General features: G+C 40.5%; 2 protein-coding genes across 2 annotated transcripts in view; one reads left to right on the top strand and one right to left on the bottom strand.

Moving 5' to 3' along the window:
• usp6nl (USP6 N-terminal like) overlaps nucleotides 1–21,789 on the top strand; it is a 33,594-nt gene extending 11,805 nt beyond the window's left edge. The window contains 13 exon segments of the mRNA XM_035675463.1: nucleotides 820–899; nucleotides 2,554–2,593; nucleotides 4,075–4,155; nucleotides 9,844–9,951; nucleotides 10,615–10,724; nucleotides 11,572–11,620; nucleotides 12,188–12,308; nucleotides 13,609–13,703; nucleotides 14,080–14,145; nucleotides 14,568–14,667; nucleotides 14,762–14,914; nucleotides 18,954–19,476; nucleotides 19,478–21,789. Coding sequence (XP_035531356.1) covers nucleotides 820–899; nucleotides 2,554–2,593; nucleotides 4,075–4,155; nucleotides 9,844–9,951; nucleotides 10,615–10,724; nucleotides 11,572–11,620; nucleotides 12,188–12,308; nucleotides 13,609–13,703; nucleotides 14,080–14,145; nucleotides 14,568–14,667; nucleotides 14,762–14,914; nucleotides 18,954–19,476; nucleotides 19,478–20,561 — 2,610 coding nt within the window. The 3' untranslated portion in view covers nucleotides 20,562–21,789.
• A 3,612-nt stretch (nucleotides 21,790–25,401) lies between these two features.
• Nucleotides 25,402–27,187, bottom strand: part of echdc3 (enoyl CoA hydratase domain containing 3) — a 2,246-nt gene continuing 460 nt past the window's right edge. Inside the window, exons 2-4 of the mRNA XM_035680622.1 lie at nucleotides 26,847–27,052; nucleotides 26,394–26,572; nucleotides 25,402–26,123 (exon numbers count right to left, since the gene is read on the bottom strand). Of these exons, the coding sequence (XP_035536515.1) occupies nucleotides 25,970–26,123; nucleotides 26,394–26,572; nucleotides 26,847–27,052 (539 nt within the window). The 3' untranslated portion in view covers nucleotides 25,402–25,969. The remainder of the gene's footprint in view (nucleotides 26,124–26,393; nucleotides 26,573–26,846; nucleotides 27,053–27,187) is intronic.

The raw sequence follows: 27,187 nt of genomic DNA, 5'->3' as shown, positions 1-27,187 counted from the left end.
TTTCCGTTTTATAACCCAACAAATGTGAGGTTACTCAGTTAGATTGGATGATATACACAGAAACTGTTCGTCACAGAGTGGTACACTTTCATTAATATTTGCTTTCATGCTTCACAATTACAGTTACTACAGTTTCAGACTCTTATTTAGACCAATACTCTCCTCCCTTTTATTTCTGTCATCTTAAACTGAATGTCATACGTGCGTCAACTCAATATCAAATCCTGATGTACTCTAAATGGTGGTTTGAACATCAACCCAGAAAGAAAGTAAGATGGGGCCCAAAGATGTGTGTACGATCCTCCATTAGCTGTCCACAGACTCCTCCAGCGTCGGTTGTGAAGTCCAGTTTGTTGTGATTTTTCCTTTTTGTCCCTTGAACATTAATTTTCTGTTGATCTTGGCGTCTTTTATCCTTTCATTGTTCACTTTCAGCCACATTAATCAGCGTTTTTGTAGACGTGGTGGTTTTTTGCCAATGGCTACTATTCAGCGGGTCAGATGTAGAGTTAGCTTTTAAAAATAACAATAGCAAGTAAAATCACAACAAGAGACGGTTGGCATAATACGGAAGCTGACAAAGAAATAAAAGCTTAAAAAGTACAGTGAGTAGTATGTATAATAGGAAGAGTACAATGCAATATATTGACACAGTATGACAAAGAACATGCGGCCGTCTGTATTGTATGTCCATCTAGCACTTACTATGCTCAGTGGTCATATCCAAGGTCTTCATGGACTCTGAAAAGATCTGACAGTCAGAACTTGAGTGCATATACGTGTTATTCATTGTGTTTCCATCTCTCTTGTTGATTCCAGGGAAAAGAGGCCACCGTGGAGCCCTGGGAGGACACCAACTTCCACCTTTACAAAGTCATCGACCGCTTTGGCTTTGTCCAGTAAGGACTCACACAGAAAAATCACCCATAATTATTCCTAATAACAACATTAAAACCTCCAGAGCCCAGTCTGAACAGCAGTGCCACACTGAAGGGACAAAATGAGAGGCTGTAAAGGCGAGTGTTGCTGAGGGAAGAGTGTGTCTGTGGCTTTGGATCGGCCTGGTCGCGAGGCTGCGAGGCTCTTAAACAGCGCTGTGCTGGAGTGTGTTATATATAGGCTGGCACATGCAGGCAGGAAACAGCCTGGTTAGCCACAATCACAGGGCATCAGTGTTCGGAAAGAGTGGTACGATCCAGACCGTAGGCAGTGTGAGACGGAGGGAGACGACGTTGGATGGCGGGAGGAGAAAAAAAACATCTGGGTTATGTGATCGTTTAAGACAGGGACAGAAGTAGCCTGAGGTGAAGGTCACTGACTGGGCAGAAGAAGAAGAATACGAAGCCCAGGAATGATGCTGCCGACTGGGCAGACTGGCGGCACAGATGAGCCAAGATGACCCGTTATCTCCTCTGTGTACTTTTTAGGCTTAACAAGCTGTGTGGACGGAAAGAGCAGAGCAAGAATAGACGTTATAAAGTTGTAGGATGCAGCTGCTGAGTGCACCCCCCTCGCCTCACCCCAGCTTTCCAAACATGAAGGAGAAACTACTCATGAAAAATGTGTTTGGATTGTCTGTTCTGGCAGCCACCGTAGAAGAGGACACTTTTTAAGTTGACAAAAGGCAATTATACACCTGTAAATACTGGTATTGGAATATGAGGTATCCTATCTAAACCAGCACGGTACCGAAAGCTTTAACTGGTCCGGTCTTGTAGATTATCCATCATATATCCAGAGACTTCTAACATAATATCAGATAACTTTGTAGAGTCTGTGTGGGCAGCACTGCAGGTTCAGGCTGTAAAAAAACACCAAAGCACCAGAATACTGATTTGGACGTGAACTATCGTGGCAACAGTCAAAGCATTCGGGTCAACCCTTGAAAGAAAGTTGCTCTAAACCCAATTTTATATTTACTCATCTTTCATTTATCATTGGAAACTTTGTTCTTTATATATGATGAATTATATGCTCACTCTCTTGTTGCCTTTTTCCAATGATCCCCAAATGCAAAAGATCTTAGACATGTTGGACTAATAAAAGATGGAAATCAATAGCTCAGTTTTAACATTTCAGCTCCATTTCAGGCCACATTGTTGTGAAAAGCAAGTTGTGTTTGTCGTATGGGAGATTTGTAGCTGACCCCAATACAACCTGTGCATTCTGTGTTTACGGGAGTGCTCGGTGCAGTGTGGCTTGTACCATTCAGCGGAGACCAAACCAGAATATTTTCCGTCAAAGAGAAACTCTCCACAGAATAACTCCTGCAGGGACTTTGAAACGCAGATAAGCCGAGCAGAATGTCTAATCTGTTATTTCCTGTTTGTGTGACCGCTGACATGTTTGATGTTGCTGTCAGGCAGAGTGAGACGAGCACTGACCCCAATATCACTCAGTTGTTTCATCAGGGTTGACTAAACTATGATTCTTCCACTGCGTCTGTGACAGCGAGTACAAAAATAAACTGGAGGTTAAGAGACAAGTCCTAGGCTATTTATCTCATTCTCCACTCTGTCTCTCACTCATTCCTCCTCTTTCTCCTCTCCTCAGTGAGAATGAACTTCCATCCTACGACTCAGTGGAGGCGAAGGTGAGTTAATTCATTACTTAATGTGTAGTTCAGGGCCCATTTTTAACCAAATAAACTGGGAACGAAGCTTTGCAACTATGTAAATCAGGAAGTCCCTTTTCCATATTCATAAAATTTGTCCTGCATCTGGAAAACCGTGAAGATTAGATAAATTAGACTGCTTTGACTGAAACACACACACATTGTGCTCATTGTTGTCTGTTACCTCTGACATTTACATGGATGTATCCTGATGGGAGAGGACATTAAAGATCATCTATCATGCTGTATATAATTCTACATTCTCATATTGATGTCCTATAGTACATAATCTGAAAGAATATGATGAAATGAATCAATCACACTGATGCAAAAATCCTGTAAAAACAAATAAAGCCATAAAAGCCGTCCTGCTCACTGATTTGTAGCATTGCCGACATTATACCGTGCAATTGGAGATACTAAAGTGATAGATATGTTGGCATAAACAATATAGGAAATTAAATAAATCTGTTAATGGCTGACACATTTACATCGTCACATCACCCCAACTGTTAGAAAAACTACCTCCTGGAGCAGGGAAATTAATCTTGACCCTGGTTTCTACAGTTAAATTGAAGATAAAGTTCCTGTGGTTGAAACGTGATTTAAACATTCAGCCACTGGCAACAGAAATATATCTGTTACTGCTCTCAACCCAAAGATCTTCTAGTGTAGTATTCATCCTCATCTTTTGTTTCTGGTGCTGAAACTGTTTGATTCAAGGTGTGCCAGCTACAGTTATTATTCCAAAGACTGCAAGTAATGTATCTTTAATAGTTTTTATAGATATTTAGATCAATTAACAGCTTGTCCCTGTCAATTTCAGATCTATTTGGATTTTGGCTTTTGACTAAAAACATTGTATTCAACATTTTCTTAGTCTGTTCTGAGTATCTTCAAATTTTCTTCTTGCTTTTTAACAAAACAACACAACACATTTATTTAACAGGCTGTAAAATGATGTGTCAACACACATCAAATGTTGCATTCATGTACCATGTGAAATAGGAGCTTTTACACTTTAAAATTCAAACCTCAGCCCATACCATACATACTACTTGAGTACTGGGTTTGCAGATAGACCTTAAATCCAAAAGAAATTGATGCTATAATTTTACAGTTTAATTTCCCCCAAAATTGGATCCAAATGACGTTCTAAAATGATGCTTATGATACTAAAATCTAATTCCAAACAACTTGTCACTGAATTTGTTTGCAAATGACAAATGTGCCTTATTTAGCTGTAAAACATGAGCTCATCAGCATCCACAGAAGGCTTAAACTGGAGCATCTCCACAGCTTCAAACCACTTTGAACACGCAGTGCGATCACTCGCGAGTCGTACCTTTTTAACTGTCGAGCTGTTCTGACAGCAATTCCCATCGGACGCGAACGCATCCACAGCAACGCTGATGAGAGATGAGCGAGTTATTAATGTGTCACTTTGGTTTTCCACTCAGCAAAAACACATGGAGGTGGAGAGGACCACCAAGTGGCTGAAGATGATGAAGAGCTGGGACAAATACAAGAACAGTGAGAAGGTGATCTTCTGTTTCTCTCATTCTCCTCTTCACCCTTTCTATCACTCATCTGTTCCTCGCAGTATTTTGTTTTAGGACAACCATTTGACTCAATGGGATGAAGATGAGTTTGACTTGCTGATGTGTGACTTTAGTAAATATTCACATACTGTATCAGTATAGTGATAAAGATGTGACAAAGTTCTTTTAGTGACACATATTAGCAAACAGTTGCCGTTCACATGAGGACTGCGACTAACCATTATTTTCATTATCAATTTAATCTGCTGATTCATCCTTTTGTCTATAAAATGTCAGAAAAATGTGATCATTTATAATTTATCACAACCGAAGATGACTTCATATGTCATATTTCCGTCCTAGAAACAGTCCGACACAATATATTAAGTTTAATTAATATATATATATTACATTTAAGAAGCTGGAATCAACAAAAATGACTATAACAATTATTCAATTATCAAAGTAGTTCCACATTAATTACTCAAACGTACAATATGTTACTTCTGCCGCTCTCTCAATAACAAAAGACGAGGTTTGATGAATTTCATAAAGTAGAAGATGTCATGTTACGAGCCGAGCTCCTGCTTAACGTTAGCTCAGCTTGTTTCTCTGATAACTTAAGATCCCAGACGTCCCCATGAATTAAATCTTCATCTGGTTAAAGACACCAAAGATCTAAAAGTGTATTTTAAAACTGAAGGGATATGACATCATTGACAGGTGACCGGTGAAACGCAGTGTTAATTTCGTATTTCTCTGGGTTTGAACATTGTTGGAAACATTTGGAATAAAGTAAGTACACAAATAAACAACATATATAAGATAGGTCTAGTTTATAGACATTTGAATGCAGAACTGTTACATATTATAATTGTTAATGTAAAATATAGATAAAGTGCAGCTTTAAATCAATAAATGATAATATAAATCTCCCCACTCTAACATATCGGTCTGAGAGAGTTCATATGAGTCTACTTGTGCCCTCTGCAGTCGTCCTGTCAGCAGCAGATGTGGAGGAGTGTCTCTCTCTCTCTCAGTCCACCTCCCACAAGCCCCATTAGAGGGGGGCAGGTATCAGTTATGGCGGCCTTCATTAGTGCCTTTTTTTTGGTCCATGTTGCATTGTGGTGTTGCCCGGAGCACTTCACCGTGTCCTTCATTTGTATGTTTAGTTAGAGCGGGGATTTAGTGTGTGGGCATGTAGAGCGTCCGAGCTTTGAAATGTGAAATACACTGGCGGCTGGCACTAAGAGCACAGTGAGACTCATTCTTTGGCACTGTTTCCCCTTTTGTTTTCAAAGAGACGCTCACAGTGAGTAACAGCCAAGGACACTGTGGAGTGTTTGGACCTTGCCTCCATCACATCGCTCTGTTCTTTCGGGTTTCTTTCTTCTTTAAAGCTTCGGGGATATTTCTTTTCCTCTTTGTTGGTCGGCGGCGTGCTTTGAGCTCGGCGAGGAAACAGGTCACACTTGGTATCTCTGTTATTTTGTTTCCTTTTTTGCCAGCTGCTGAGAACATTTAGCCCGCAGTAGGAAAGTACGAGAGAGCTGAGCAGATGTAAAGCAGCCATAAGCTTTTTTAAGTTTCTCTCCCCCTTTTCCTCTCGCCACGCACGATGAATTTGGCTTGAGGTTGTAGTGTTTAACATAACAGTAATAATATAGTGCCATGTGAAATCTTGCAGCGGGCTGTGGTGTAAGACTACAGCGGTGTCCCCAGTGCCATTCTTCATAATGACTGCTGGGTCAGAGTAGAAAGTGGGACAGCCGGAGTAATTGTGTTCCTGTGGTGCTGGGAGCCTGTTGATGTGGTGACTGCTTACTGTTCAGTGGCTGCTGCTGGTTGTGGATGGTTTGTTGATACTGATATGAACAGGAAACTTGTTCCATATCTGGTTTTTGTCTTTTAACTTCAACTAAACAGTTGGAGGTTAGATCCCGTTGCTGCCAGTCGTTCCCATTAGGGATGCACGATATGGAATTTTCTTCAGGCGATACGATAACCGACAATTACCTGCTTCTCCTGGCCGACACTTCTACTACTAATTTCATATTCTGTTTATAACCTGTAGTTTTATAACTCTAACATCACTATTGTGAAAAATGTTCACAAACATACTTTAACTTCCATAGAACATAAAGTCTTCAAAACACATTAATATTTATTGGCTGTAATTGAATTATCCTGATAATTCATAACATACATTTCCCATTATTGTCAGATAATGTATCTGCCCCAGTAATTATTGTGCATCCCTAATTAACGATTTTTTAAACATGTTAAGATGACCGATGACGACCTGTGTTTGACGCTTTATTGTCCTGCATGCCTCTCAATCCAGGATCTCAACCAAACTCAGCGTAAACTGCACATAAACAGTGTTTTGGTACAAGAACAGACAGTCATTTTCAGGGTCGTCCACCAGTCGTTCAGTGAGTTATCTGGTGTATTTACTCAGTTTACTCAAGGTTTATTGACCTTCCTGACAGTCAATGACTAAACAAAATCTGTGCAAGTTGGTGGAGTACGAGTCTTACAAAGTGAGGTTCAGTCTTCAGGTTGTCCGAGCTAACATCAGTAACTGTTCAGAGCCAATGCTAGAGGAAGGAGTTTATATGGTCTTCTTGCATCCGAAAACACATTTTATAAATATGTGAAAACAAACTCATCTGCATTCCCTTTTTAAAAGAATCAGGGGATCTTACAGTTAACATCCCTAAGAACAATGAGCTGTATGTATGTACACAGTAAATACAAAGACTAGAACTGCACAGATTCACAGAAATGTAAATGTTGACACACGTGTTCAAGTGTACACACAGACACAAACACACACAACCAAAGGATGATAAGTCTAACAGATGCTCTCATTGACTTCGCCCATCAGAGTAATTACAAGGCTGTTTGCGACTAGACTAGTGGTCCCATGTGTGTGGTAGTGGTTGATGAAGTGTAGGCTTTGGATACTTCACTACACAACACACACACACACACACACACGACTAAATGTCATTAATTCTGAGATGACACACAACACGCTGCCTTTTAATAGGGAAGCGCACCGACCGCACACATACATCATACTCTGACACGCAGGCGCGTTTACAGACGAGAGCTGACTTATGACTCTTCATCAGCTCTTAGCTCATCTTCGCACATCTCTGTAAATCACTTCTCTCACTCACCGCCTGACTTGTTTTGTTTTTTTTTTTCATGTGAGAATTCTGAAGCACCAAAACATTTCAGGTTAGAAATAAAGCGTATAATGTTCTCCTACGAGGACCTGTTGCTATGGATGTGATTGGCTGTCAGTCAGTGTGAAATAAAACATTCATTCAGGAGTGTGAGGGACAAAATAGTTTTAACATTGCTCTACTACTCCACACTAGTCCAAGTCCTCCAAACATGAGACATTATCTGCATGCTTTGTCCACACATCATTTCCTGTTTGTCAAATATATATCTAAAATTATTTTCTAAACTGTGTCAGATTTCAGGCATGAAACAAAGCACAATATCGACTGTTCAAGTAGATCTGCATGTTAGATTTACGATCATTCAGCGGCGTGACTTTAAGCCCACAAAGGTGATGGAAACGTGTCATTTATAGTTCATACATACGATTTATACACACGTTTGTGTTCGCTTATGGATAGTTTTTTAGCTAATGCTAGCAAAACTGTTGCTGTTAAAATAAATACTACATTGTTTAATTATCAAAATTCTTCTTCTTCTAGTTAGTTAAAAGTTTCAGGTGCATTACCACCTGCTTCTGATTTCTAAGTAGCCTGTCCAACAGAGACATTTATGTGGCTAAGTGCACATGAAACTGGATTTTATCTGGATGCGAGACACTTGTAACTCGTTGACTCATGTAAATGTGGACTTGGGAGTTGTTTGGACAAAATCCAGCCTCTCACAGACGTAGGAGGTAGTTTTATCGCAGAAAGCCTGGTGAATTATTCCCAGACTAAAACCTGGTGGAATCCTAAAGTTAGCACTGGCACGTCGGGAGCTACTTTTAGCCACAGGATGTTTTGTGAAGACCTACATAGAAGGACTTTCCTCTTCGTTTGTGTCCCCTGTCAGTCACCTGAACACACGCATTTACAGTCCCAACACCTCCCATATCTGCTGTATAACTGTTCCGGCTGGCTGGGTTTTAATAGCTGTAGACGGAGAATTCACTGCTCCGATTAGCTTTGCTGTTCCAGCAGTTTGGGTTTTAAGACTTAATCTTCCTCGCCCGGAGTCCGACTGATTTTCCATCTCTTTGTGGACACTGAATTACTTTGGACTGTTCTGCATGCAAAGCAGTCTCTCGTACTCTCTCTCTCTCTCTCTCTCTCTCTGCCCACAATCTCTCCTGGAGCTCGTCCAGCCAGATGGTCGTGGTTCACCTTCCAAAGCCCTTTGCTTTTGCTCGAGGAGAGTGCTGAGTACATTCGTGCGTGCACTGTTTGTATCTTTGACAGGATGAGAGCAGCTTGGTTGATGGGTTTCTCATTCTGAATCATTTTTGGCAACTGCCAGAGGCTCTGATTGCATCTGTGTGGGCCTGCAGTGACAACCTTTGAACGGATAAAATTGTGGGGTTTTTTTCCACTTTGCCTGTTTCACTATTCCTGGCATCATATCATTATGATTATTTGTCTTTTTGTACACTGTAACTTGTAAGCATTTCATAATTTATTTACTTTCAGATTTAGATTTAGAAGGTTCTCTATAAGTTATTAATGAACATAGATAACTACTAGCCAGGACCAGTGAAGCCACAGTAAATGGATCCAATGAGTTGAAGAGAAGAATATAAGTTAATTATATTTAGGTTTAAGACATCTACACCTCCTGTGGCTTTAAAGGTCAGAGAGTCCAACATCTCCAGGTTAAATAACACCTGACAAATTGAAAATGAAACGTTCAGACCCCTCAAATCACGAAATGACTTCATTTGTAGCAAAATCCAGCATGACATCAATAATAATTGTCTGTATTTATAGAGCGTTTTTCATAATAGAAGTGTCAAAATGCTCGAGAGGAAGAAGAATGTAAAGATAGTAATCCACACTATCCCTAAGATCTTTCACTGCAGCGTTCAGTTGTTACTGGGGTTTGTAAGATTTTACAAACTCTGGCTGCAACTAAAGATTATTCACATTATGAATATATTTTTCTTTTATATATATTATTAGCACAGTTTTCTACAGTCAAATGTAATGCCTATTCCTATTCCCTGTTTTGCCCGACCAACAGTCAAAAAAGATATTTAACGGGCAAATAATATAAAACACAGCAAAGCAGCAAATCCTCACATTTCAGAAGCTGGAACCAGTGAGTGCTTTATATTTAGTTTGATAAATAACTGACGATTAATTAATAATCTGAGTAATTGCTGATTAATGTTCTTTAATGACGTTATGGGACACTTAACTGGAATTGCTGCAGGTGGAAGCTTTGAGATTTTCTGTCAGGTGTTTTATATAAAGTTGCTGTGGTCAGAAACACAGTCTCACCTCCATCTGATATTTAGTGAAAGTCCTGATGTTTTGTCCGACTAAAAAATGTATAAAAACCACTGTGCTCTGGCCGGTGAGGGTGAGGGTGTTTCTGCGGTGGGCAAAGTTTGTTCCTCTTTGAAGGCCTTTTCTAACAATGACCTCCTGCTGTTTTCTTCCCTTCCAGCTGGTCAGGAGGATCTATAAGGGAATCCCTCTGCAGCTCCGAGGGGAGGTGTGGTGTCTGCTGCTCGACGTTCCCAAAATAAAGGAGGAGAAGAAAGACTTCTATGAGGTACGGAGGCCGGGATCTCGCCGCTAAACACACACTCTCCCTCCCTGCTGGTGCTTTACAGTCCTTCGCTCCCACACTAAGTCTATAAAATCAGTGCAGCACGGGCAGCGTTCATTACAGCACAAGCCTCATAAAGCTTCATAAGTGAGTCAGTAGCCACCTCGGCTTTATTTGATTTTAGTAAGCTCCAGAATTATTGTGGGCAAGATGTGGGTTTGGAGGCTTAATTTCGTTTGTGTGAAGCTGCACAGCTCGTTTCTGCACGCTGTAAAGTCCTTTTTTTTTTTATTCTGCAGTGAGAGAAACTTTGGATCTCATTAGAAAGTCTAGCTGGCAGGATCAATATATTGCTGCCTTCAGTTGTTGAGGAAACTTCTAATTATGAGTTGAGGGCGCGTACAGTAAACTAAGAAACAGTGGAAAGTTTCTGTCTGGTGAGCAAGAAGCTGTGTCCATAATAATCCCTTTTATCTTTAGTCTCATACATCACATATACGACGTCCTAGCCGACAAAACTAGTACTGTTACCACAAATTAAATTCATACAAGCATAAGGGAACATGGTTAATGAGAGTTTATGGCTGTGAATGTGATGGAAGACAGTCAGAGTCTCCTGTCACTGATTTGCTCTTATTCTTTCTGTGTTTTTGGGTTCGTCCACAGAAATTAAAGGCCAGGGCCAGAGGACTCTCCCCCGACATCCGCCAGATTGACTTGGATGTAAACCGCACCTACAGGGACCACATCATGTTCATGCATCGATACGATGTCAAGTGCGTATTTCCAGAATACACTGCATTAATTACTACACTTTCCTTTCCTACCAATAACAATACACCGTGAATGTGCTTCAAGTGACTAAAAGCTCCAACGGAGACACTGAGACAGCAGCTTTCTGACTAATTAGCTCAGTTAGCTTAGTTTATGCACTCTGGGCTACTGTAGAAACATGCCGGTTCAACATGGTGGATTTATAGAAGAGGATCCACTCCTTCCTTAAATAAAAATGGCTCATTCTAAGGTAACAAAAACATACCAATGAATATATTACATTTCTGCAATGTTCTGCAAATAGTGCCCCCTAAATCTTAAACACTGGACCTTTTAACATACAATGTGTACTATCACACTATGGTTGAATTAATGACATGTGGAAAGTATAAATAATCAAAAGCAAGTGGCAAATCAGACTGTAAATCTATCACTCTGATTCCCAAAATCTGAGGGCTCAAAGTGTTCCCAATATGGAAGTGAGAGGATTCATGTCCCCTTTTTCTGTGTTTGGTCTTCTGCTTTGTTGCAGAGATTGTCAAACGGTCTCTGATGAATTATAAGCCAAAGAGAAACAGCAACCAGCCACAGCTCTCATATACAGGAACCACACCTGTTTTAACACCATTGTAATTTGCTTTTTCACACTACTGGTCTAAAATTAAGAAACGTATTTGGCCCTCCAGTCTTTAATTTTCATGTGTGAAGAGGTTATTGTGCACACATCACATTCATCTATGTCCAAGCTGTTAGAATACAGATCCAAACTGTGAATGATGCTCCTGGGTTCATACTCTGGATTCTTTGCAGGCCTTTGTGGTAACTGTGGTTTTGTGTTTGTGTTGTCAGGCAGCAGGCTCTCTTCCACGTCCTCACAGCCTACTCCATGTACAACACGGTGAGTCATTCACACTCTCAGTCTGCAGGAAACACAAAGGTTACTGTGCTTTTACTATCTTTGTGGGTTGCAGCATCTGTCTATGTGCCTTTCACAGATCTTGAGCACTGTTTTTGTTTGATTAGTACTGGATTTCCAAGCTGTTACTTCAGGTTTTGGATGCATTTTTGGACAGATTAACAAACGAGGACACAGATAATTAACAACTTTTAAATGTTTTCCACTAAATGCAGAACTCAGAGGTAATAATGAATCACATAATGTCCCCGTTTAATACTAGCAGCACATTAATAAGATTTCCAATCATTGCTGGTGCAGATAAAAACATTCAGGCTGTCAATTTCCAAAAGGTTCTACTGAATGAGAACTAATGTGTTGTAATTGATTTGAATGAAACCAATGATAATTGATTTGAATGAAACCAATGAAGCTAATCCTACACTGCGTTTTAGAACTGAGATTGCTCCGTTCATTCATGTTGCCTTTATGTAGGAACAAAGTAGGGCTCATGGACACAGAGGCAGTAAGGAATCAACTCATCACTACCCCGACTGTGTGTGTTTACAGGAGGTGGGCTACTGCCAGGGCATGAGTCAGATCACAGCTCTGCTGCTGATCTACATGAATGAAGAGGACGCCTTCTGGGCTCTGGTCAAACTACTGTCTGGGCAGAAGCATGCCATGCATGGTAACACATCTAAACTCACTTTCATGGGCAGAGAAAAAAGCCCTTATCTCTTGGAACATATTCTATTTTAACAGCCAATGTCCACTGGATGCAGCTGCTGGAGATCATCTGCCGTCATTGTAGCTGATGTGTTAACACTTCAGGGCGTGTTAACACTTCAGGGCATGTGACCAGAGCGTCTCACTTGTTGCTCTTTCCTCTGATATATTAACACATCAGGTCTATTGTGGCTGGAGCAGCTTGTGTCTCTGAAGCTTTAAATTCACTGACTTAATATTCATATACATGTCATTTGTTACGGACCTTTTTTCAACAACACAGAGATAAAACTAGTTTTTCTTCAGATTCAATGTTTATTTTTGACCTTGGCAACAGCAGCTGATAAAACAACATCAACACAAGGTCTGTTAGTAGCTGTTCTAGAAGCATATCACCTTATATCATCTTCCTCAGCAGATGGTGTTTGCCAGGTTGAAATGAGAAAGCACATTTGAATATCCACAATACTGAAATCTGCTCAAACCCCATCAACAGCTACTAATGAACCTTGTGAGGAGAGTGTTTGTCAAAGTAAGTAGCAAGACAGAGGAATAGTATATGCAATACCTTTCCTGCCAGTATTTAGAAAATACTACATTAAAAACGGGTGGAAAATCTGTCTTTACTATGTTTGTACAACACAAAATAATAATAAATAACGTGGCTGCAGAAGAACAGGCGCTTCACGTGGACAAGGCAACGATGGATGCGACCAAAACACGACACAGCTGCATCCAGTGAACATCAGTGGTGTGGCTCTTTAATGTCCTTAATTTGACATTTATATCATACAAGACACTGACTAAAAGGTATTAAACTGAAGCCTTGTGGAACCTTTGATGGTCTTGTCAAGCATGTGATAAAATTATCAACAAAAAAGATATCAGTGCAGAGGAACTCAGGACAAATTAGTCAGCAGGCATGGTGCAGAAATAAGCTCATAAATCTCAGGCAACTGACACTAAAACCTCCACAAATAGCCACTACACTCAGGAAATATGCATTATAGACTGTAAACATCCAGACGCGCACACACATACATGTTTTAAGAGACTATCACCAACTAGCACGGACAGCCGGGAATATGTACAATCAACTAAGGAGAAGACTTACAGTTGGGCTGCAGACCTCTTCCAGCTGCTGCCTGGATTACTGGCTGAATACTGCATGTAATTGCAGGGCAGGAGGATAAAAGACATACTGCAAGGTAAGACCTAAGTCAGTCGGTTAACCTGATCGTCCCTTCTGTTCTCACCTTTAGGGTTCTTTGTCCCCGGCTTCCCGAAGCTGATGCGTTTCCAGGAGCACCACGACCGTATCCTCAAGAAGATGATGCCCAAACTGAAACAACACCTGGTGAGACACGCAACACTGCTGTAGTGATCAATAATGCAACAGGTGCTGAATAATGCAACAACTGCTCATAATAGCAGAAATAAAACTGTTGGATAATGTCATTACATTACAACACTTCCTATATTTTCAGGAGCCTTATCTTAAGGCGTAAAAATGTGCTCAATATACTTGTGATATTTATGTTTCCTGTACATATAGAAGACAAACAAGCCTCAAGTCTAAACGATCTCAATGATACTACCTACTATCCTCATCATCACCGAAGTTGAAGCTGTTTTTGTCCCTGTTAAGAGTAATTGTTGACACATGAAACTTCTCACACTCTGCTTAATGCGCTGAATAGATTTTCTGTTGGGTTTGTTTGTTTCTGCTGCAGGATACCCAAGAGGTGTTTACAAGTCTCTACACCATGAAGTGGTTCTTCCAGTGCTTCCTGGACAGAGTGAGTACACTAACAGCAAGCTTGTCCCACAAATCTGCCGCTGTAGGTTTTTTTTTTTTTATGGCCAGTGGAAACATTCCTTTGTTTAAACTTCCCATGGCCGGACATATGCAATGTTTAGTGTGAAGGGATTCCCCCTGTAGCAAGAAAACCCTCATGTGACAAAAATCCCCCCCACTGTACTAGAATAATGTCCTCTGGTCAGCTATGAAAATAAAGGCATACTGTCCAGCAGCAATCAGGAAGAAAACAGCATCAAATCTGCACTAAAACAAGTGAAGTAGGAGAAACTACAGTGGCCACAAAAGGCCCTATATCTAGAGCCAGTGTTTGGTTTGTGGCCAATGTGGGCCAAAGCAATATATCAGCATGCTGGGAAACAATGAGAAGATCTTGTGACCATCTGTTCTATCTGTGTCCAGACTCCCTTCACACTCACCCTCAGAATCTGGGACATCTACATCTTGGAGGGTGAAAGATTGCTGCCTGCCATGTCCTACACTATCCTCAAACTGCACAAGAGTAAGAGTCTTTACCCCATCCACTGATACCAGCTGGTGTCCACCTCTCAAAACGCTGAAAAAGGTCTTATTTTAGTTTATGTGGGATTTTACAGAGCACCTGATGAAGTTGTCCATGGAAGATCTGGTGGAGTTTCTGCAGGCGACCTTGTCCAAAGATTTCTACTTCGAGGACGACTTTGTGATTGAGCAGCTACAGGCGTCCATGACGGAGCTCAGGAGGGCGAAGCTGGATCTGCCCGCACCAGGTACAGAATGAAGCACACAGACAAAGTATAACCAGCTATAATACGAAAAGGGACATTTCTGACTGATTATGGTGCAACAGAACCACAGAGAGACAACTATAAATCTTTATTTGCATTTTACTACAAATCAGATCTAAAATATTATGCAGTTTGTTATATTTTATGCAGAACTGATCGTATGAAGGAAGCCCTTTACCTGAACTAATACTATATGTATTTTTTAAATGTAGTGTTATTTGGTTTTAAGTATCCCTGATTAGTAAGAGGGGAAAATATAAGTAGTAATTTCATTATCAAGCAAAAGGTAACATGTACAGGGGTTTCTATATTTAAATTATTGTAAACTGAACCGTTTTGGGGTTTTAACTATTGGTCAGACAAAAAGTCAAGCGACTTAAAGTCATCACCTTGGGCTTTATGAACAATAGACAACAATCCTAAATTCTTTGGAGAAAACATTGTTTTTTTAACATAAATATGTCCATATTGAAAAATAGTTCTAAAAGTCAGCATGGAAAAGCTGCAATCTATACTGACGTGGTCCCTCAAAAAGACCTCCAATCAGTCAAACGTTCCCCAGAAACACCCCCAGTTCAGCTGACAGTGAAACAAATGCCCCTTCAGGTATTATGGCTTTTCACGAGACCGGTGGATGTGTGCCGCGGCTTCCTGCTGTCCTTTAGCTTGTAGCTGTTTTAGTGATAGTAGTAGTGTGTTTTCTAATCTTGCTCTGTCGTCTCATTAATCTGCCTTCTCTCCCTCTTCTTTCAAACGATGTTAGCCAACAACAACAAAAGTGTGGCCGTGAGTGGGGGCCACATTCCCTCCTACAACAGTAACCGGTGGGCTATCCTGACTGGTCTTCCCTCTCTCCATGTCTCTGTCCATCTGTCCCTCAGTCCGTCCGTCCGTGCGTCCTGTCTGTCTCCTGTCTGTCCCGCAGCACTCCGGTTTTTCCTTCACAAACTAGTCTTCCAGCTGTTTTTATCCTCCACATTAATATTTTTTAGATAAGTTCAGCTTATTTGGAGTCTCGCAGTGGCTCTCCTCTTGTCTTTGTATCTTCTCAAGTCTTTTTTTTAAGCCTTTACTCCAATGAAGTGGTTGCAATTGTGATATTTCACCCCTGTCTATTACGGGCTTTAAAGTGACATAATGCTCCCTCTGGTGGCCGAACTGAAGGCACTGCATGATATTGTTTGTAACTGGAAACTTGTTTTTTACCTTTATTCTAGTCTATTTGGTAGCTAATCGTAGTATTTTGTACATGGACTATTTAAGCTTACAGTTTATTATATATAAATATGATACTCTCCTAAATTAACCTGACTTTTCCAGTACAACGTGCAGCTCATAGTACAGAAGGTGGGTTATTGTGTCACAGAAACATACTATAACTCAACAACTATAACTACACCTGTCCTCAACTGTCTTTTTCAGGTTCTTGTATAGCGTCTTCCTGCTGTATTTAGTCAATAGTTTGTCCTCTTAAAACAGCAGCAGCCGCTTTATTTTTCAATTATAATTTATTTATTTTTTACTTTAATACTGTAGCTGAAGAAGGAACCAGAACTTTCCTTTCTTTCGGAGCCCACACAACTATAACAGTAGCTGTCTGTTCATTTCCCTGCCCGCTGACAAGATAATGAGCCACTTTTCCAACACTGGAGGCTTTTGTTTAACTTCTGTTTTAACAACCATGTGCTACCACATTTGCTGGTGTTTTTTAATCTGCATTTTTGTATCCGACGTGGTTGAACTGTGAGAAATGACAGTGGTTTTATGGCTCTGTAGTTTTGAACTTCACTGGGCCTAGTTTGACTTAAGAGACGGTCTCCTCTTTTCCTAGCCACCATCACCACCGCAGTATATTTTACTCTGTGCAAACACCAGCTGGATGAATCGGATCTAGAGTGGTATTCTCTCCTATGTCTTAATTAGTAGTTAAGCAAAATAGGGAGTCAGAGTCTGGATTCCTTTCTTTTTTGTCACTAAGTCCTACAGACAGAGTTTATCTACCAATAGCTGATCATTTGTGCTGATATTCAGTATCAGTAAACGTAATCATTTTGTACCTTCAGGACGAGATAAGAAAAGGTGCTGCACACTGAAAGCTTTAAACTACATTATATTATGAGCAAACAGACAATAACTCTAGCTTTTGGTGGCTTGTTCGACACACCTCCCCCCTGAAGACTTTATGAGTAACATCTTTTATGTGAGTTTATGACCCTTAAACTCCAAAAAGCCTCCTTAAGATTTTATTTTCCTCAGACCTTTGTCAGCAAGGGAAAAGCGTCTACAACAGCATTAATACTATCATGGTGTGACTGCAGATCCTTAAGGCAAGGTTAGGCAGGTTTCTTTGTTTTACAGACTACACCACGGATGCTATAAAACACTCCCCCCACTACACTTCCTCTTTCCAGCTGTGTGAAATAAAAATCATAGTAATAACTGCCAGCGGCCACCAATGTGGTGGCCCTGAACAGCTTAGTCATGAAGTAAGGACAAAATATAATCTGTTCAGGCTCAAACAATGCTTTTATACTTTAAAGGAAGCTCACTTAAACCAGCCACAATGTGAACTTATTTGTAGTTTTAAGTTTTTTGAGTTTAAAATTAAGGGACTTTTTTTAAAGTCATTAAATTTTATGTCTTGCACAGGTTTTTAACATGAATTTATATTAAAACGTGTTGCCTCTTTAGCCAATAAATTATGAAAAAAAAATCACTGTAGTATCTTAGAGTTATAGCTAATTATCTACAGTTGTTTTATAGTTAATCTAAATGGATAAACAATGAAATAATTTCTACGTGTGTGCTACATTATAAATAAAACGCCATGCTGCATATATTCAGGTTGTAGCTACAGGTTTTAAACATTCATTTAGACTAAAATTTGTAGTTTAACTGTCTTTACCGCCAAATAAATTACAGCATCTCTTAGTAATATCTTAATGAACTATCATTCTCCCTGTACTGCATCTGAAAATACATTCAGGAACTGTGACTAGGTTTACTTACCCCTGTTGTGGACGGGATAGTCTCCGGAAAGAAGACATGAAACTATTAATTTGGTGCTACAAAGAGCACTTTGCAACACAGCTCTTTCAGTTTTAAGAATCTTTGTGACATTTGTTTTTACATAAACTGATGAGGGAACACTGTGTGAGGAAGATGAGGTAGCTTAGGTTAGTTTCCCCCTGTTGATTTAACCTATTTGTACAGCAGAGAAAAAAGGCCAAGGTCAGTGGATAAACTCGTCATGGACAGACACTTTAGTTTGTGGATTCAGTAACAGTAAGTTCACGTCCTGGGTCAGTCCCACAGCACTTCATCTTCCTCCCACTGCCGTCTCCTGACTGGTGATCACACTTTACTTTCCTTTACAGTCCCCAACACCACCCAGCGTCACTTCCACTGTGTCTGTACTGTATATGTTCCTGTCAACTGTACTTTTTTATTTCTTTTTTTGGACGTAAAGCAGTAAGATAAAGTATTAAATGTTATAACTTCTACCATACTGGTTGTAGAATAGTAACAAGCTGAGTAGTGACTCTTAAGTGAAGAACTATTTCTGTGGCTTTTAATGCTTGTACTTACAAGTCTCAGTACATTTAACAAGGTTCATTAATCAAGAACTATTTCTGTATGACCTTTCGAGACTGGGGCTACTGCTGCAGCTAAGTACAGTTTAATGAAACAGAGTAAAACTCATAATTTCAGAGACCACTCAATTGAGTGTCACTTCCTAATTGAGCCCCTTGAGCGAGCTGGGAATTAATATCAAATACTATTTCTGATGTTTTTCTCTGTCCTCTGCTCTTTGCCTGTGGAGATGTGATTATGTGTCGTCATGAATGTAATTCTCCTTTATTTTTTTACCTCTTTATGGCAGTGGTGTTGCATGAATCCATGTCCCTGTTGTGACTCCTCATCTGATGTGAATCAGCGCCACACAGTGTGTTTAACCATCACCGTTCCCTTTGGTTTCCTGGTGGTGTTCTAACGTGTCTCCACTGTCTTCATCTTGCAGGTAAAGAGGAAGAGTTTCCCAAGAAGCCTCTCGGGCAGCTTCCTCCTGAGCTGGCGGCAGCGGGGGCCAACCACGTGGCCAACGGTCAAAGCCACGCCGAGCCAGTCGAGCCTCCCAGGGACCCGAGTCCTGTACCGGACCGCCAGCGGGACAGTCACCCCCCCAGCCGGACACGGCGGGACTCGCTTGAGAAACCGATCCGCCACCACAAGGCTGACAGGAGGGACGGCCGCTCCAGGGGATCGGGGGAGATCCCCAATGAGCCGCAAAGGCAGTCCACCTCCACCACGCCTGAGAGGCGAGAAACGCCGCCCTCAGCCGCCACCCCTACATCACAGCTCAGCACAGTGGAAAGAAGGAAGCATCAGAGCCACGCCACCGCCAACCACAACTCCAACGCAGCCTCCAGCTCTCACAGGGACATCACTCCCCGCTGGTTCAAACCCTCCGAGACAAAGCTGGAAGCAGCCAAAGCGGCGGCGGCCCGAGAGGTCCACCTGAGCCGAGGGCCATCGCCGGGCCCCTTCCAGCCCAGAGGACAGTGCTCTGCCCCACCGCCGGCCCCGCTCCAAGGGTTTTATCCCCGGCACTGACCGAGGCTCCAACGCCTCCCAGTACGATAACGTACCGGGGATGCCGGAGCAGAATTTTGAGATCCTTGAGCTTGAGAGACCTCCGTCCAGAATGAGGACCCCTCGCAGCGAGACACCCTTCAGTGCATCATCCCTCCATCAGGGCAGCCCCAGCCGCGGACCCAGTCTGGCCGGGAGCGTCGTCTCTGTCGCGTCAGGCCCCAGGATGGCCAAACACACTCTTCCTCCTCCATTTTCTCACAACAGTCCAGCAGGAATCCAGGCCAGCTACCCTGGCAGCCAGAGCCAGTACCACACCCCCCCGCAGCAGCACTCCCCAGGCAGACCAACGACCGAAGTCCCCATCTTCCATCCCGCCTACAGCGTGAGCCTGGACCACAGAGGGGAGGACAGACTGTATCCGCCCTCCCGATTTACCCCGCCCTCCACTGTGGCGTACGGGGAACGAGCGTACGCCACCACGCAGCGGCAGACGAACAACCTTTCCCCAGAGAAAGCTCTCATGAACAACTCCTACACCACCTACCGCAGGCAGCCGCCCCCTAACTCCTCCCAAAACCCCCGTAACGCCAGGCCTCCCCCGGAGCACTCCCTGCAGCTGGAAACCCAGGGGCGCTCCACCCCCATCTACCTGCAACAGCTCACCTCCACCGCCCAGGTCTACGCCCCAATGGACTACAGGTTTGAGGGCCACAGGAGAGGCGAAGCGAACCCGCACTACCTGCCAGAGGTTGGGCCTCGGCGGCCCGTAGACGGGCTCCAGTGGGCGCCAGAGGACGAGCTGCCCCCTCAATCCCCAGGTGGGATGCCCCGCTCACCCAGCTTCCAGCGAGCCCAAATGTCTCCCGTTCAGGAGTTCACTTTTCCACCCAACCCAGACAGCCTGCTTCACTACAGGACACAGTTCCAGGAGCAGCAGCCTGTCATAAGGCAACAGCTCCCCCAGCTGTTTGGAGGACCACACTACAGGCACGCACAGGAGGCGTTTGCCATGCAGGAGTCCATGCTGCTGTGATGGGAAGAGGGAGAAAATGGCGAGACACTGTAAAAATAAAACAAAACAAACTGAGGTGTAGTCACTGACACTGTGGTAAAGACGAGCAGTTAGTCCTAGCTTTGTTAGGAACCTGGTTTTGTTTCTGCTCTGATGTTCTTTATGTGTGAAGTACTGACCTTCTGACTGTCACGCTGCATCGTAACGTTGCAGGACGCACCAGCCTCTGACGTTTTTACTGATCACTTTAACAAGAGAAAGAAAAAAAACAAACAAACTGACTGAAGATTTTATTTTATTTTTGGATGTAAATCATTAACGAGAGGTGACAGTATATATCTTTTAGAGTCGGATATGTACAGTGGATTTTTTTGTTAATATGAGCTGAGTTGTTATCAGTAGCAGGGGAATGTTCTCCCCTGAGAGCAAAAACTCTGATTTATTTTCCCATCTTTATTTTTTTATATGTTACTTGCAGATATTTACATTAGAGATGGATTTACTCTATAAATGCTTGTGAATGTTATTTTTCCAAAAGGAGAAGAAATAATACGATGTCCAATGATAAAATTAGAAGCGCAGTACTGTACGTTTTTTGATTTTCCATTTCAATATTGAAAGAAAGAGCAGGATTTCTTGTTTACTTTGTAGTTTTTAACTTTCCAGTGATGATATTCCTTCCAGATTAACTGGTGTGCAATTCATTTCTCTTAAAAACGTGAAGTACAGTGAGTATTTACACATATTTGAGGCCAGTGTAATTATTGGTTAAATCCCAACCCTAATTAGAGACTCAAGAAATCAAGCTAATTTGTGAGGGCTAATAATAATAATATATATGTTTTATTTGTTCTGATTTGCTATGTAACCATTAGGTAACATGTTTTTTTTTAATTGCTGTACTGTCGTTACCACATCTTGAGCAAACGCTGCCAGAGATGTGGTGTGAACTAGTTTCCGCACAAGTTTTTGCTTTTACTTCATTACGTCTTATTATTCTCAACACTGTCATATCAACTACTGTTTGCACTTCCACTGGCATACACACACACACACTTATACATGTCAACATTTAAAATCAGTCACATTCCCTGTTATTATTCCTCATACTCTGGTTTTGAAGCAGTTGCTCTCCAACAGTATTGCCGTACTGTTTCATTACATTCCCTAAGTTATCTTTGTTTTTTGTTAAACAACTAATTGCAGACCGTTCTGATACTTTGCTTAATAAAATGAGGTGGGGTGAAAATGAATCTCTGGCTCTGTATTTTTTACTTGCTGTAAATCTTATCATAGGCATTTATTTCCACAGGGTTTTAATTCTGCTGCTTTGCCTTTTTCCACTAATAATGAAACTCTGCCCCCCAGTGGGGAACTGTAGTTGTAGAATAATGTTGCAGCGGCAAAAAGGAGAGTTTTTAAATTGAGTTAGGATGCAGTACAGGCAGAATAATTCTGAGCCTCCAGACCTATATTAATCCTAAATTTGGTTTATTTTTTTCAATTTCATAATATATAGTCATTTAAGTCAGATAAAACAAGCCATTTTAAAACAGCTTCTCTGGGACATTTTTCACCGTTTTCTGACATTTCATTTTCTAAACAATTACTTGGGTTAATAATTCACAATGTAAATCATGAAGTAGTGGTAGTAGCATCCATATCTTAAAACCAAACTTGTCACACAAGGAAGGCTGATAATGATTTATCTGATATATTGGATTTTAAAGAGATATTTGGTTAAGCTACTGACTTTCTTCCAATTAAATATTTTTTGCAGAAAACTGAACAGAAATATTACAATTTGATAATTGATTAAATAACATTTTACAGCAAAAATACCACATATTTCCTACTTTTAGCTTCTCAATAGTGCAGATTTTCATCTTTCATGTGTCTTCAGATAATAAATTGATAATTTGGGGGGTCTGGACTATTGCCTGGACAAATACTGAAGAGATCAAAATTGGCTTTATGAAACTGTAATGTGTATTTTTTCACAATTTTCGAGACCAAATGATTAATAAGTTGATTAAAGTAAGTTATACAGAAATAAATGACATGCTGCTGCACACATTATAATAAGAGCTTGTAGGAAGCCTGATAACGTCACTCAGTCGCCTGCTTGCATGCTGTTATTGTATTTTTCTGAATAAATGAGCTGAAGACGGCTTCAGAAGAATGTCATGCCAAGAGCTCTGCAGGAAGAGCAAACCCCGGGGAACAACAAAACCCTGCCTCTGATGCCTGCACAGGATGTTTGTTGTCGGTGGTGTTAACACTTGTGTAAATAAGATGACAAATCTGAGGTAAGAGGTGCTAAAAGAGATGCTCGTGATGCAGCGGGATGTTGCTTTGAATCCCAAAATTTTGAGTTCAATCGTGTTATTTTGGTCCAGTGGGGGGGAAATCTGCATAAATGAGAGGATAAATATTAAGAGGAAAGCTCAGAATAACTCGCTGGAATAAATTGCTGATTGATCCGACAACTCCTGAGAAGGTGGGGAAGGTTTGGTATGCAACTGAAATAAGATAGCATACATATCAAATGCCATATAAATGCCTCTACCCTACAGAGCCGTAGATTAGGTTGTGTGAAACTGGAAATTAGAGCTGAAAGTATTAAACTGACTCAGTTAAACAAAAAATAATCTGTAACAACTCTGATAGTTAATATACATTTTCTGTAATTACTTGCAGCCCTACTGCTGTAAATTGAATTTAAAATACTTATTATTATTATTATTATTATACCAATATTTGTAGTTATTGTTGGTAGAAAAGTGTATAAAGTGTATAAGTATAAAGTTTTTTCCCTGATTATGGAAAAAAAAAAATCAGTACTGATATGGTCTAAATATTTCAACCATTACTTCAACAACTTTTCTACACTGATCACAACTTTACTCTGCTTTCCCTCAGCAAGGCTTCAAAAGTCTGCTCGGCCAGTAAAGAAAGATCATATCTGTACCAACAGCATTGTTTCTTGTGCAAGAATAAATGCTAATCTATATCATCTGCAGACTGTGGGATTGTTGTACATCCGCCTGACTTTCTCCTCTCAGATTAACACAAGCACGCCATCATGTGGCCACGCAATAAAACTACAACCTCATTCATCAGTGTCAGAGTGACATTGTTCACTAAAGAGTTTCATAAACTCTTCAAATTTGTAGTTTAAATATCTCGCACACACATTAAATGATAATATACATTTACAAAATAAATCCCTAAACACAGGTCCTGTTGATTAGACTTAACTAACAATTATATTTATTATTTATTACTCCCTGGAAAGCGACCCGCAGTGTCTGTAGATATAATCTGCTCATTCTAAGGTAACAAAAAATGTAATAATTATTATATTCTGGTGATTCTGCACTATGGAAAACATACCTATGAATATTAGATTCAATTCCTGGCAATAGATCCTCCTAAATGTTACACACTTGACCTTTAAATTGCATATTATTACCAATAATTAAACAGATAATTGCAAGAAATTGAAAGAAACCTAACTCATAATTTATTATCAGACAGTGAGTGTTGAGTGAGACCTAAACACTGATGTTGCCATCCTAAATCTATACAACAAACATGTTTCCATCTACATTAAAATACAAGTAAAGAAGCTTCTTATCCATAGACAATATTACAATGTTTCCCTTATCAATTAATCAGTCAGAAATGATGGTTTAGTCTGTAAAATAAGAGAAAATAGTGACAAATGTCCATCACAACAAAAGGTGACCCTTTCAAATAGCTTTTTTTGTCTGACCAACAAAAATAGATATTTAATTTACAGTTTAACGACTGATTTATCTTCTCTCTGCCTTCCTAAGCTCCATCAGATACAGAACTGTAATCCGCCCTAATGTTAACTTTTGAAGAGTTGCAGCGGTCAGACAGAATGGCGTTTGGGCTAAAATTTTGCTTCTTTTAATCCGCTTTAAAGTTACCACCAAACAAATATGGCGGCCGGAAGTGACATTTCTCCTCCATATATAAAATAAAAGGCAGGAACTTAAATTATATTTATGCTTTTATTTCCAGGTATATTGTCTCTAATTTTACTCTTTTAAATGAAAATATATTCTATAATTATTATATTATTATATATCATCAAACTTCTTGCAAAATTTCACATCCACAAAATCTAAATTTTCCAATTATAAACCATCTTTTTTTTATTTGGAAAGAAAAGTCAAACAATACATTAAATTACTCCTTTACTGTAAAAATAAGAAAGAAATCCAAACTTTAATTTACCTTGTATAATTAATTTAACTAATGTATTATTCCTGTAAGTCCATTGTTTGTTTATGTATTGTCTCTGTTTACCTGTTTGTGAATAAAAACTAAAACAACCTGAATGTTATCACATATGCACATTGAAAAGTTGGATTACTTCAGCTCCAAATGTTTGAATGAAACCGAAAGAAATGTCAAAAAGAAGTGTTGATGCGAGTCTATTTGATAAGAAAACCGAACAATATAACCTTGGAAATGGAAAGATTTTTACCATCAAAAATGTTTCTTCTACTCAGCATTAACTGATGTATTTTAATATTCTAACCCTGCTAAATAATTCCCATTTTTAGTGAATGTAACTATAATCTGATTACATTTTTTGTATGCCAGTCTCCTCCTCCTGGTAGCCAATCACCCATAGCTCTGCTTGAGCTAAAACTGCTCAATTTCTTGTATTTTGTGGTGTTTTATTGTGAAATTTATGGTTTATAGGACCTCAACTATGTTCCAAAGTGGAAGAAAGTAAGAAATATTTTTCTCCATTAAAAACCCCATTACAATGTTCTGAGGATATTAATATAGTGTTAAATTGAATGATACTGTAACCTTGTTGTTTTGGCCATCGTTTTAATTATTTACACTTTGCTTCTAAGAAACCAGCAGTTTAGATGATGAAGAAAGACAAAGGCACAAATCAGATCTGTACAACAAATTCAAAATGCTTCATTGACTCAATCTATCTTTTGTGCTGATGATTCAACCAGTAGGTCTTCTTGCCCTGATAACATGCTGGACATATGGAATCATTTCTACCACTATGTGTAACCTATATAGCATTTAACATTATACGAATACAAAGAGCAGCATTCATTCTCCATTAGCTTTATGAGTCCACTATGTCATTAAACATTTTGAGTCCTCTGGGTGGTAACAGTGTATTTTCTGCTCCACACTGCAGCTTTTAAGGCACACAACGGCTCAAAAGGAGGGAATCCTCGTGATGAAAGATGAAGTCAACACTTCAAACAATCAATGTCATCTTGTAAATTATTAATTATTCATTTTACTTGTAGCGATACAGCTCATACATTGGCTTTGGGAACTGGTGTTAATTATTCCACACCAGTGCACCAGTCAGGATAATCACGAGATCATTGCAGTGATCCAACGTCAGTCCATCAGTCGTGGGCTTTTTCTGTTTTATGGCTCCACACTGGTTTGCGTTTCTCTATGAAGGCCCGGATCCCCTCCTGTCCGTCTCTCAGAGCCAAGTTGTCAACCATCACCTTGGAGGCTGTGGCGTACGCTGCATCTCGACCTTGAGCCATTTGTCTTCGGAGGAAACAAAGGATGGGAAAACGCAACACGGGAAGGGAAAAATATGTGTATTAATCACAATGTTTCAAATGTTTTCACGTGAAGAATCCTGATTATAATGGAGAATGGTTAGGAGAATATTTTGCCCTTAAAACATTCTAATAACTCCGGCTAACTCTTCCCTGAAACTTGAAATCCAAAGCATCCTTGGACCTTAAAAAACCTCAATAACCACAAGGAAAAGGTAAAAAAAAAAGTTCCGTCTGTGGTCTGAAAAACTCTCACCTTTGGAAGGTGGCCTTGCCGATGGCTACAACAGGTCGGCTGGCCTGACACACCCGCCGGGCGATGGCCAATGTCTCCTCCTCCAGTCGTTCCTCTGGCACCACCTTACTGACCAGACCGTGCAGCAAAGCATCATGGGCTGAGATGGGAGTCCCTGTGAACAGCATCTCCATGGCAACCTGGTAAAAAGATTGACCCAAAGGGCTTTATACTGGATGTTTGTATACAATTATATATATATTAGTGACGGTAAAAACATTTACTTAATAACAATATATCAGCTGATATTGGTTTGTAATATAATCATATAAGATATCTTTGGCAAAGATCCCTAAAATCTGGTTATTATATGTCAGAATATCTTAAATAAAATAAAAATAAAAATATACACCTAATAAAATATAAAATAGACGAGTGCTTTCTGCCGATGTCCTCCCTGCGTTCATTGCTCACCTTCCTCGGCACAGCTCTGCCGATGGCCACCGCCGGCGTCGAGCAAAACAGACCCACGTTGACACCCGGGGTGGCAAAGGTGGACTTCTCCGTCACCACGGCAATGTCACAGCTGGCAACAAGCTGGCAACCAGCCGCCGTGGCGACGCCATTCACCATGGCGATCACTGGAACAGGTATGTCCTGTATGAGAGTCATTATCTGAAAACACAAAAGAGGCGAATGCAGTCATTAATAGTCAATAAGAGGCGGTGTGATCGGGCTGATGCCGCTCTGAACTAATGTAGTGTGTGAGAGATAAAAAGAGGGAGGAAGAGAGAGAAAGAAAGAAAGAAAAGACA

This window comes from Morone saxatilis, unplaced genomic scaffold, assembly GCF_004916995.1.
Source record: "Morone saxatilis isolate NCDOM2014 unplaced genomic scaffold, NCSU_SB_2.0 Contig10, whole genome shotgun sequence".
In the NCBI taxonomy this organism is placed as follows: domain Eukaryota; kingdom Metazoa; phylum Chordata; class Actinopteri; family Moronidae; genus Morone; species Morone saxatilis.
Note: the sequence above shows the minus strand (reverse complement) of the source record. Positions and strands in the feature narration are given on the sequence as shown.